This window comes from Pezoporus flaviventris, unplaced genomic scaffold, assembly GCF_033815535.1.
Source record: "Pezoporus flaviventris isolate CSIRO_AGI_PZ_B2104156 unplaced genomic scaffold, CSIRO_AGI_Pfla_v1 ptg000079l, whole genome shotgun sequence".
In the NCBI taxonomy this organism is placed as follows: domain Eukaryota; kingdom Metazoa; phylum Chordata; class Aves; order Psittaciformes; family Psittacidae; genus Pezoporus; species Pezoporus flaviventris.
The window spans coordinates 2,350,266-2,362,626 of NW_026892627.1; the positions used below are offsets into that span (position 1 = coordinate 2,350,266).

Consider the following 12,361-nt stretch of genomic DNA (forward strand, 5'->3'; position numbering starts at 1 on the left):
GGTCCTTTTTAAGAGAGCTACTTCAAACTTTTTTTTTTTTTTTTTTAATATTTGCCTTCAGTGTCTTGGCTGAGAGAAGAGTTTTTTACCTCTCTGAGATTTTTTTTTCCTTGAGAGTAGTAGAGGAAGCAAGAGAGGATTTACCTGGTCGGGTTGAGTTCACTTCATTTGACTTTTTTTTTAAATTATTGTTATTATTATTATTAAAATAATCATCCTGCCTCAGAAGAAAGGAAGGTTTTTGGCAACTCTGGTTAAAAAAAAAAAAAAAAAAAAAGACAACTTTTCATCAATGGCCTCTTTTGGATATTTCCTGTTTCTTTGTGGGTTGAGTCAGGCTCTGTCAAGTTACCCAATCTGGTGGTAAGTTTTATTCTTCTTCTTTTTTTTTTTTTTTCCTCTCATTTTCATTTATTTTTTTCCCCTCCTCTGTTTTCTCTGCAACCCCTGCGCTTAAGATGACTTGAAATTCTCCTTTCGTTGCCACTCAGCTAAAGAGGTGGGATTGTTCCAGCGCCAGCAAGTTCTTAGAACCTGCATTTCACCTTTTTTATTTATGCATTCACTTTGTTTATTTTGACTGGGTTATACCTGATCTCTCCTTCTCCTACTGTAAAAGAGAGAGAGCGAGCGAGAGCGATCGGAAAGTTATTTTTTTTTTAAGTGCTTTGATCCTCTCCTGTGAAGAACAAAAGGCGCTGCCTGAATTAAAGAGATAATGATACAAGTTGACATGAGCATTTCAAGGTGATTTCGAGCTAGTCAGGTGGAAGGAAGGGGGAGAAAGGATGAATTTTTTTTTTTCCCCTTCGCTTTAAGGAATATTTAGGGAGAAAGGAAAAAAAAAAAAAAAAAGGGAAAAGAGGGGGGAAAATGAAAGAGAAAGGAGATGAGAGGAGGCTGAACAACCTGGGCTGGCTGTGGAAAGGCAGAGCAGGGAGCAGAGACCGGTCTAGGGGTGGTGTGACCGGCGCTGCCCAGCGCAAGATCGGCGGGGACCTGCGCACCCGTTTCCCCCGGGATAACGCGCTTTCTTATCCCGGTTTGTTGTTTCTGGTTTGGGTTTTGTTTTTTTTTTTTTTTGCTCTTTGCACCCTACGCCTTTAAGAGCTTTTTCTCTCTCTCCCCTACAAAAAGCAAATGGTGCTGGGCAAGGCATGTAACTGCAAGATCTGCTTTAATTACCCCGCGGAGGTAATTGGGCTCAGGGAAGCCCCAGAGCGGGCCGACTCTTGCTCCGCCGGCACCGGCGCGAAGGAAGCGTGGGGCTGCGCGGAGCCGAGAGGGGCTGCGCGGGTGTGGAGTGGCCAGCCCCGCTCCCCGCGGAGAGGAGGCCGGGGTGCACGGCACCGGGAGCTGCTGCGCAGCCCGGGCGGTGCTGTGAATAACTCAGAGGCGTCCAAAAGATTTTGCTAGTAATAATTAATTGTTTTAAGTGCATTTAATGTGTGTGCGTGTGTGTGTGTGTGTGTCCCCTTTCATCTGGCGAGGGGCGTTAGCGGGGTTCAGGTGCGATCGGAGGCGAGCGGGGGCCGCGGGCGCGGTACCTCTGCGCTGCCCGGCGGTGCAGAGGTGAGGGTGTTGAAGGCAGTCTCTCCAAAGTATTTCAGGTATGTCTGAAAGCAGGGAATTCGTTGGGATGGGAGAAAAGCAATAAAATGCAAATGTGTTCTTGGGAAGACAGGCAGAAAGAGCACCTGGACGGGAGTCATTAAAAAGCAATCTTTTATTCCCAGCCACCATCTAACTTATAATTAGAAACTCTGGTTGCATTCCTGATTGGAGAAGGAAACGCATTCCTCTAATACCATCATAAATATTCCCTTGTCACCCACCGAGGGGAGAGGAGGGCAGAGCGGCCCCGGCCCCCCCGGCTCCCGGTCCCGCTCCCGTTCCCACTCCCGTAGGTGCGGGAGAGGCTGCTCTCGGTAGGGAAAAGCCGGGAAGGAGGCGATGGAGAGAAGGGCAGGCAGTCTCTTTCCAAGCCGGGGCATCAGGTGTGTGCAGGGGGGGAGCTAGACGGTGACTCTTTGGGTTTGGGGGGTTGTTTTTCCCCCCTTTCCAATCCTTCCCCTGTGCCAACCAGCGGTTTTAGACTTTTCTTTCGCAGAGACAGCAACCCTCCCTTAGGGCATGGAAATGCAAAGGAGGTTTTGATTGGGGTGGGGGAGTCGGAGGAGAGGCCGGGTGTTGCTGCGTTGGCTGCCTAAATTCCCCCCACACACCCCTTTCCCTCTTTATTTATCCTCAAGCAAGATATAACCCCTTGGCTACCCTATGGCTGGAGCTGGGGAACAGCTCTGGGAATTGGGGATGGCAGGTAGCACAGGGTCTCTCGGACACAACTGTGCACATCCCAAAATCCATTCCAAAAGTGACCTAGTCAAGGAAAGCCTGCTTCCAAGCTGGCTTATTTAGCAGATTGATCGTTCTGCTTCATTTTATTTTAATTTAATTTTGGTCTTTTCTTTCTGCTTTATTATTTTTGCTGTTGGTGGTGGTTTTCTTTTCTAAGTAACTGCAGAGAGGGCCAGAGATTTTTTAGTATGATTGCACAAGCAACAGGCATCCTACCCATCCCTGTTTGAAGCCTCCCCTGTATTAGCTCATAGCAACTTCACTGCTTACAGCAGAAAATCTGTAATTTACCCACCCTAGTGTATGCCTCCCCCCCTCCAAATAATAGTTTGTAATTAAAGTGTAAACTCACCGCAAAGCACACAGAGCTGTGGATACTTATATTTCTTTCAGCTTCAAGGCAGTCTGAGCAAAAGCAGGGAATGAGGAATGATACTCTCCAGTAGGTTTTGGTTAATTATTTTCCCAAAGGAAAGAAATTAGGGGAAACATCAAGTGTGGATTTGTCAGGGGGAGCAGTGGGCATGAGTTACCATAATTATTGTCTACCTCTAAACAGAGTTCCTTATGTGGCTGAGCTGTTTAAATTGCCATTCCTACTGTGGCATGGGGCACCTGTTTAAAATCAGGCTGTGCAGTGCCAGTGGTCTCCGCATACATCTGGATGAGTGGTACCTTTGGGAAAAGTTCAGTGGTTTAAAAGGGAAAGATTCCCCAGAGCAGCAATGCTCTCCTGATCTGTCCATGTCCTTTCAGTGATGACTGGGGGGGTAACTTCCTAAAACCAGAAAATTCCTAAATAATGTATGTACAAAGAGGGATTAAATAGGCTTTAAAAACAATTATTTAAAAATAACAAAATGAGAGAACACCATTTCCCATCGGGACTAATGTGGCAAGTTTGTAGGGATGCACTGGCGTGATTTCTTGCGGCACAGTAACCCCATGGGACCTTCTCCAACACTGTTCAACCTAAAGTAGCTACTGGTAGCAGCAACAGGCTCTTCCATACCCAGGGTGGGCAGATTAAGAGCAAAAATACATTGTTTCTTGTTTTGTTTGGGCTTTTTTTCCCCAGATGTTAGTGCTGTTCATTTTTTGGTTTGTTTTTAAAGAAAGGAGAGAAAGCGCAGCGACTGCAGGAAGTCTCAGGAAATGCAGAAGCAGAATTCACAGGTGGGGGAGGATTAGATGTAACCTGTCCCCTACCCTGTGGGGGTCTGGGGTCCATGCAGAGTCACAGTAACAGCACAGACAAAGCTAAAACTTCTTCCATCTAATTTGGTTGACCAGCTGACTGTACATGCAACAGAAAAAGCTTTTTGATTTGGTTTAGATTATTTTTTCATCAGTGGCATGTGGCCTGACTTGGTCTGAGGACAGTCAGAGTGCAGAAATGATTCAAAAGCAAAAAAGAGTTTGGTTCAGGAGGGGAAAAAAAACAGCAATAAACACAGAGCTTCAGTACTGGGAATCTTAACCTCCAGGAGCCCAGAAGGCTGGTACTAGGGGAGATGATAACAGAGAGGATAGCTGGGCTGAATTAGCAGTACAGGCAGACCTCTTCACAGTGGAGATGCCAGCTGGCATCTCAAATGTCGTTATTCCTGGGATCTGAGGCAGCGTGCTGCACACTGAGAGATGTAGAAGGTTAAAGTATGTGCCTGGAAAGGGACTGGAAGAGGATGTCTCACAGGAGTAGACAGGCCCTGGCTGGGACCTGATGTGGTCGCATTGCTTTAGGCGGCAATGTCTATCCCTTCTTCTGTTCCCACTGGTAGTGGTGGAGTTCCTCTCTCCTCTGCTGCTCCCTGTAGCACCTGTACCACATCCTAAGTGCGGTAGGTGGAGATTGGCTCCATAACAAACTGGTCAAGGAGGTGAGCCATAACTGCTAGTACCAGAGTGAATGCAGAGTTAATGGACATGCCAATCTGGTATTTGTGGATGTGAAAGATGTGTGTTAGGAATATTTTCCTGGCTGCAGCCTATGTTTCCTCTTGGCTTCTTATTGCTTGTTCCCCCAGACTGGTCACAGAAGCTCTGCTGGCTTACTCACCCACATGGGATGAAGTTGGCCAAAGCCTGTGATGTTCTGCAGTAGCTATTTTATAGCTCATGAAGATTGGAGAAAGTGATCCAAGAGATCTTTCCATATCTGTTGTTTTGCAGTTCAGGAAACATAAGTGCGGGGGAGCATGGTGGGAGGGAGTGTTGCCAACAGAAAGGCAAGTAACCCAGTAGCTTTACTGCAACAATACACAGGTGCAACACCTGAACATGTTCCTGTCAGAGTCTGATGGCATCGCCACAGTAAGAGCTGTGATGGATGAAGTCCTGGCTTGTGTTCTGGTTCAGGTCTCTCCTGGGATCTGTCCCCCTCAAGGTGGGTGCAACAGCCTTCTGTTTATGCCAGGGTGGGTGAAAGCCAGGCTGGATTCTGGATCCCAAGAGAAAGCTGCTTTTCCATCTGTTGCAAATCCTAGAGAAGCAAGTGTGGAGTCTTGGCAGGCTCCGCACCTGAGAAAGCAAAGCTTAGGTTTGGCACAGAACAACTGTGTTAAGTGAGAGATGATCATCCCTCGTTAGCCAGGAGGGAAGCAAAGCAGTGGAAGGTCACCCAAGGGACAGCGTGAACCATGTGTGTTGGCACCAGAGCTCCTAAAACAATCTCTAGAGCTCGGAAGTATGAATTGCATCTACTCACTTCTCCTCCGCTCGATTAGCTGGAGTCAAGGATTTTGACATTTCCGAGGTGATGGCATTCATCTTCATTTCCTCTGTAATGCAGCGGGTTGTGAAGCAGTATTAAAGAGTTGTCGTGTTCCTCTGCAGAGGTGGCTCCATTTCAGCTTTACACAGTGCAATCCCTGTGCATGCAGCCCTCTCCCACCCTTGCCCCAAGGCTTGGGAATTGTCTTTATACACGTGTATCTGTGTTACAACAGCATCTTACATGGCCCTGTTTTGCCAGGTAGTGTATAATCCTGGAAGGATGTTTTAGCCTACTCTCAGATAGGAAATCACCCACCAGCTTACATTTTCCTGAGCACAGCATGGGTGATCTTCACCAAAGCAGCAATGGGGATAGAGCGCCACTGGGTCTAGGGGATCTTGCTGTGTAGATGTGAGTGGTGAGAAATAGCTCTTGCCTCATCCACGCATAAGATATAGTGTGCAAAGGGTAGGGGAAATATTTTCCCATCTCCATTTTTTCATGGTGGGACTGGAGGAACAGACTCTAATGGTATTAATGTTGCTCCTGGCATAGGCAAGGCATGGAGATTCCATGCTGGTGAGATTAAATGACTGAACCAAGATCACACAAGAAGCCTTTCTCATGGCAAGAACTAAAAATTTTACAAGGTCTTAGCAAGAAGTCCCTGTTTCAAAACATGGGGAGGGCTGTGATTCTCCCAGAGAGCACAGTGTGTGCTAAAGAAGAGCCCTCATCTACTTAGATTTTAGTCTCATTTTATTAAATTGTGCTGTCCTGCTACATATTCATGGCTTTATCTTTTTTTCTTTCAATTTTAAGAGGACTTTATTAGATAAGTTAACCTGAAAACTAGCAACTTGATATTCAAAGCATTGGATGAATGCATTTTATCAAACAAGCAAGCCTTTCCTAACTAAGATAAGGAACAGTGAATCATTTTCCTCCCCAGCCCTTTTCAGGTAGCCCCAGAGGCAAAACATGTCCTTTACAGATATTTGAACACCTCTAAGACTTCTCACCTGAAAACTTTTGAGCACTTACTAACATGGCTTAAGCTCTGGTATGTGCTCAGGAAGGGAGAGGATGTTTTTCTATTTCAATTTTGCAGGTAAGCAGAGGCAGAAGAATTTAAAGGCCCTGCCCCAGACATTGCAATGAGCCTGCAGTAGGGCTGGGTGTAGCACTAAGATCTATTGAGAGTAGGTTAGCCTTTTCTTTCTCTCCCTAAAGACATCTCTGCACTGGCCTCATGTCCTTGAGTGCTATTGCAGTGCACAGCACCAGGGCAGGGTAAACATAGGACTGCAGCAGGAGCAGGAGACATTTATGAAATGGGTGGGTCCCGTTCTCCTCTCTGAGCTCATGTGCCAGCATGATGACACATTTCACTTGTGCACACAGCATCTCTTTTTCCAGATTCAGCTCTACAGCTGGATCTGCTGTAAGTAGTTGGTACAGGGGGATGGTCATAACCTGGCATTCTGGCATTCTCTTGGCCAAAAAAGACTTTTGACTTCTCCCTCTGAAGGGTCAAGCTGGAAGAACATTGATTTTTGCTGTGGGGTTTCTCATAGGAAAGAAAAGTCGAGGATTGCTGATTGTACCAGGGGAAAAGAGGCTCCATCCCAAATGTATAGGAATCCTTTCCTGCTTGCATCCCACTTCCTCCAACTGTGATGAGCCAGCTCATCTCCAGCCCTGCAGCACTGCTGCTGCTTTTCCAGATAGACTGCCAGTCTCCGCATCTCTTCCCACATCACCAGTGCTTTGCGTTGGTGCACAGCAGCAGGTGAAGGTGGCTGTTCTGTGCTAGACTCCATAAGAAACAAATGTTTTTGCTTTGTGTGTTTGGGAATGCAAGGAAAGCCCAATGGGACAACTATGGGCTGATGTGCCAGCTTCTCCCTTGCTCAGCATTTGTGCTTGCTGTACTCGAGTGCATGACTCAAACAGCCCAGCCACATTTCAGGTGGCTTTATTGGGCATAATGATAGCACTTAGCAAGCATTGCACACAGGGGGAATCCTCTGGGCTCTGAGTCACAGATGCTCTATGTGGACAGCTGAGCTGCACACACCATAGTGAACACAGCTGGTTGTGCACTGAGCATCCAGTTTCATCCCCAGGGCATCCTGCGAGCAGGGATGGACTAGTCCTACTCCCATCAATATCCATGCTGAAATTTCCTTCTCAGAGCAGTACTGGACTCATGATCTTGCTCTGGATCTGAAAAGAAATGCTGCAGGGCAAAAGAGTGCAGCTGGGAAGGGAAGCGGAAGAGCATGCAGGAGGTCTGAAGACTGGACCAGAAAGGCTTTCTAGGCTCAAAATAGGCACTCACTGTCTTCTGGTAACATGGAGCTTGGTGCTTTCTGCTCAGTGAGGTGGTGGCAGGTGCTGGTGTGATGGCACTAGTTAAAACCACTGAAATGTAGTGGAAAGGAAGAGGAAATTGTGGGAAAAGTATTGGCCAGAGCACGTATGTCTTGTCCAGGTAAGGCTGGGTAGGGCACAGACTCAAGGCTGCAGCAAGAGCTGTTCCCATCCTGTTTTACTAAACCCATCTCTCCTTTGCTGACACCATCAAGAGCCAAATGAAGGCCCAGGGTCCATAAAAGCCAAGGCAGTCTACTGGGGCTTAGTACTGAAAGGAGAGGAATACTCAGGGAAGTCTTTGAGGGCAGGTGCCCTTCCAGGATGGGCTTTGTTGAATCAGGCTCAGGGCTGGTCTTGCAGAAAAGTCACTCCTGAAACTCTAAACCAACTGCGTCCAGATAGCCCAGGCCATTCATAATGCTTTTCTTCCCTTCAGTCCCTTTCAAAGTAGCAAAGTTTGTTTTAAATCCTGTTATCATCTTAACACAACATCTAAAAATTCATCAGTTCACTCCAAATTCCGCTGATGCTTGCAAAAAACAAGGTGAGGGAAGAAGAACCAATACATCCCTTGTTCTGAACTCCTAACATAGGGCACTGCTTTTAAAAACAGCCTGTAAACCAGAGGAGAGCATTATGCATCACAAACGTGTTGTTTGTCTCTTTTCCTTGTTTGTCACCTGCATATTCACAGTTCCCTTCCTACTTGGATGTTGCTGACACCCAGAGAAAGCTTTGCGTTTGTAGAGCCTGGGCCATCAAAGGAGTTCAAGGTGCCTTTGGTCTTCTTATCACAGTTTCCGTGCTGGTATAATAGTCAGTTACGCTTTAAATTAGTGTAGTGATAATTCTTAGCAGGGATGCTGTTGCTCTTTTCTAATATGCATATTTCTCCACACTCTGTTGGTGTGAAATGCTTTTCTCTGATTGCATCTTTGCTCTAAGGCTTCACCAACAAGGTCATATCATAGCATGTGGGCTGGTTCCTTTTTCACATCACAGGCCTCATAAGGCATCCTGGCTGTCTGGGATGATCGGTTCTCCCCTTCAGTGGAGGCTCAAAGTGTGTTGGAGCAGGTTTGCCAGGTTCTTTGAGCTCAGATCATGGTAGACCTTCACGTTTCTGGCATGGCCTTATGTGTATCACAGGTTTAAGAACTGTCCCAGTTGCCAAGCATCAACCCTAGTGTTAAGCTTGTCTTCCAGGAAAGACATCTAGTCCAAAAATGAAGATGCTCAGGGTCCCACTCAGAGCCTATGCATAGGTTCTACTTCCAGGTAAGATGCTTGATGGGATCCTGATTGTCCTCAGAGGTCTCAGAGTCAGGGATTGTATACAACCCACTGATGACGCACTCCTCACTCAGCAGCAGATGGAGGCCAGTCAAGAAAACCTTACAGTATCTCAGTAGCACTTGGTGCCTCTCTGCAGGAGAAAGCCTTGGGGTGGAATTCATTTTACCCATTATGTATCTGCAATTTCGATGTCTCCATCCAAGCCAGGTGCTCTTTGCTCCTTTCATTGATGGGAAGTGGGCACTTTCTTATGGTGCAATGCTCATTAGACTGAGCTTGACTGGTTAAAACCTCTGCAGCTGTGAAGAAGTTGAAGCAACCAGCTCCACCACTGTCATACAGGTTTAAGTCAGATTATATCCAAAACAGGGATATAACTCTTTGAGAGTTTCTTCATTTACTTCTTTTCTAGCTGTTAAAATATAAACTCTAAAGACCATTGCCTGGCATAATTTCACACAGCTAAAATAAAGTCATGGACTTTTTCTTCATCATTCTCCTATGTTTAAATAAGCTCTTCAGTGCACAATGCTCATTGGTGTATTGGAATGTCTGCAGCCATGGTATGTTATTGCAGGAATGTGCATGCCATCCAGGCTGGTACTAAAAACTTCTAGGCCATCCCTTTCCTCAGCAAATTCACATCTTGTATTTTGTCATGTCTCAGCATAGGCTAAGAAGCTTAGGTGTATTGCAGCTTTCTCTGTAAGATATTTAATCCTGACTCTAATCCAGCACACTGAAACACATCCAGTCTCCCATCATCCTCCAACCACATCCACAAGTCACCGTCACAAGCTTGTGATATAACTTTAGATTAAATGGAGGTACAAAACGGCTTCCTTGCTTCCCTATCATGACAGTTACCTCAGCAGAGGACATAGCAACTCTTATTAACGCTAGAGTTGTATCTTCTTTCAGACAATTCCTCTCATTTTGTTACAGTTCTCTGAAATCAAAAGCTTTTATTTTTTCCTAGTCTGTAGCTCCTAAATTCACTTTCCAGGTTGCTATTTCCTCTGCATGTCTGTTGGAAGATGCAATTTTATGGCAGAAGTTATGCACGTTGAGGTTTCCAAGGAAGTTGCTGTCATTCAGCAGAACTCACATTGTGGCACCGAGCAGCGAGAAAAGGCAGAGCCCATCTCTGCTATAGCCAAGCCTGAGAAATGAAGCCAAAACAGCCAAGAGTAGAGTAGGAGTTTCTTCTCTTTCCAAAAGGGTGCACATTGCCTAATAGAGATATTTACAAGGGGGTGGGAAGGCAGGAATGAAACTCCTTGACCAGTTGCCATTCAGTTTGTCCCGCTGCCCCCAGAAGAACAATGATAGAGCCTGTTGCTAGACAGTGTTGTGTGGCATGACAGAAAGCTACTCTAAATCCTTTGCAGTCTGAGGGACGCACTTAAGGGAACCTTTCCATTTTTTCACGAACCTGCAGTATCTGGGAAGAAATGGGACATTCCAAGCTCTCTCTGGACAGGTAGGGCCCCATCCAAATCCCAGTGAAGACTGGGGAAATACCAGTGGGCATCAGATAAGATTTGTAGAATTTACTGTGACACCCACAGTTCCTTTAGAGGCATAAAAATCTGGTTAATACTGGGTTTGGGGAAATCCAGACTTAAATCCTACCCCTTCTGGGGGGAGAATGATACTGCAGCTTTAGTAGTCTGTAGCCTAGTTTCCCTCAGAGTTATTGGTGACAAATAAGATGCAATTCATGTGATGTATGTTAGATATCTACTTCCAGATGAGATGAGTCACATCCCAGCTGTACCAGTTCTCTCACCAGAAGATCCTGGATGACTAGGTCAGACAAAGATATCTCCTTTTAGACAGACGAATCTATCTGCCTTTATTTTTCTTTTTTTCCTTTGAGTACATTCCTAAAGGCTAGGAACATGTAGGCATTCTGTGATCTAAATACTCATGTAGAATACTGAAAGAGGAGACCTCCACTAGAAGACTCTTTTGAAAATACTGGTGGGTGTTGCTTTACATCTTTAATGACCGAATTGCCTTTAGACAACCATCATTTGAAGTCCTGGCATTGCATTCCATATATATATAACAGAGCTGAGCAAAAATCCCATATTTCAGAAAGGTGTTTGACAGGAATTCAGTTTCTTGCACATTCTTCCATGGGAAGAACAGTTCAGTTGCATTTGTTGTGAAATAAATTGCCTTACTGATCCAGAACAGGAGAACTGGGTACCTCATTTGACCCCGCATACCACTAGGCTAGCCCATTCACCAGCTCGCTCATTTTTTTTCAAGGCCTGGATACGCTTTCATTTACAAATAGTGTAACTGGAAAGAGAAAGAAAGTGGCAGCCTGAGCTCCAGGGCCTGAACGTTGTTTTACTTCAACATTAGCAGAGGTGGGGTTTGGTCACCATCTGGAAAGATATGATAGTGGAAGTGCTCAGACAAAGCAACAGGAGACTAAGTGGGAAAAGACATAAAAGTGAATTGCAAGGCTATTTAGAAACATAATTCTTGCTTTATGCCTTAGATTTATGGACTGCATTGCCATAATCTGACCACTTAACTAATTTTACTGAGCTGCCCCTTGTCAGTGGATTGCAGTGAGTAGTCCATGAATACTCAGCTCATTCTGAATGTGAGGAAAAGTGGATTAGCATTGTTGCTTTTATTGAAGTGCTTATTTCTCCTCACACGTCATAGAGAGAACAGAGGTTAAACAGCACAGATTTAGCTACCTGTTAGGCACCTTAGGTTACTTGAGATGCATCCCACTGTGGGTTTGCAACTATAGGTACAACAGCTTCTAATATCATCAAATCATTCAATCCAGAAATCATCTCATCCATCCTCATATGTCCCAGGCTGGATTAAATAGACCTAAATCAGAATTGTGAAGAAGTAATGGATAAAAGAGGCAGTTAGCACTGAGTCATTACTAACAAGAATATCATCTGTGTAAGAAAGTAACTTACTGGATGACAGCCTTTTTTTTAACAGGACGGGTCATGGATATTAATGGATTGATTACAAAACCTGAAAGTCACTTAATGCAGAAGACTAAGAGCATAGTGGGAGCTGGTTGCCTGGAAAAGTATATGGTTCAGACAGATGGGGCAAACGACTGAGGACTGAGTCGAAAGAGAATAGATAAGACACATTAGCAGAAGATTGGGAATCAGACAGGGAAATGCTAATCCAGTGGCTACTGAAATCCTTGGTGCAACTTGCCCACAGGCATATGGGAAGTCTGTGATAGAAACCAGAGTTGAGTCCATGAGTCCTGCTGACACAATGTGTAGTCTCAGTGAATGGCAAATGAAGGGTTCAAGTTTAGTCATAATACAGGGCAGTGTGCTGTCAGTACAGCTTTCTGATATTGCCATTAAAATTAATTACATATAAACTGTCATGTTTACCAAAAGACTCTCCAAACTGTAGTACAGAAACTAATTCAAGGGTTAAATAGTCTATCATACATTTGCAGTCACAGATACAGGGGTGGTGTCTGCCACCAGCAGTGATGAGCTCCTGTTGCTTCTGACAATGGTACTCAGACAAAATAAACTGAGAAATTCTTTCCTGCACACAGGTTCCAGGAACTGGGCAATAAAGGCTTTTGTT

The 12,361-nt window shown here is 45.2% G+C and overlaps 1 protein-coding gene across 1 annotated transcript in view; it reads left to right on the forward strand.

Moving 5' to 3' along the window:
• The first annotated feature begins 110 nt into the window (after positions 1-110).
• The window catches only part of WNT3A (Wnt family member 3A), a 91,145-nt gene continuing 78,894 nt past the window's right edge, over positions 111-12,361 (forward strand). The window contains exon 1 of the mRNA XM_061474380.1: positions 111-363. Coding sequence (XP_061330364.1) covers positions 293-363 — 71 coding nt within the window. The 5' untranslated portion in view covers positions 111-292. The remainder of the gene's footprint in view (positions 364-12,361) is intronic.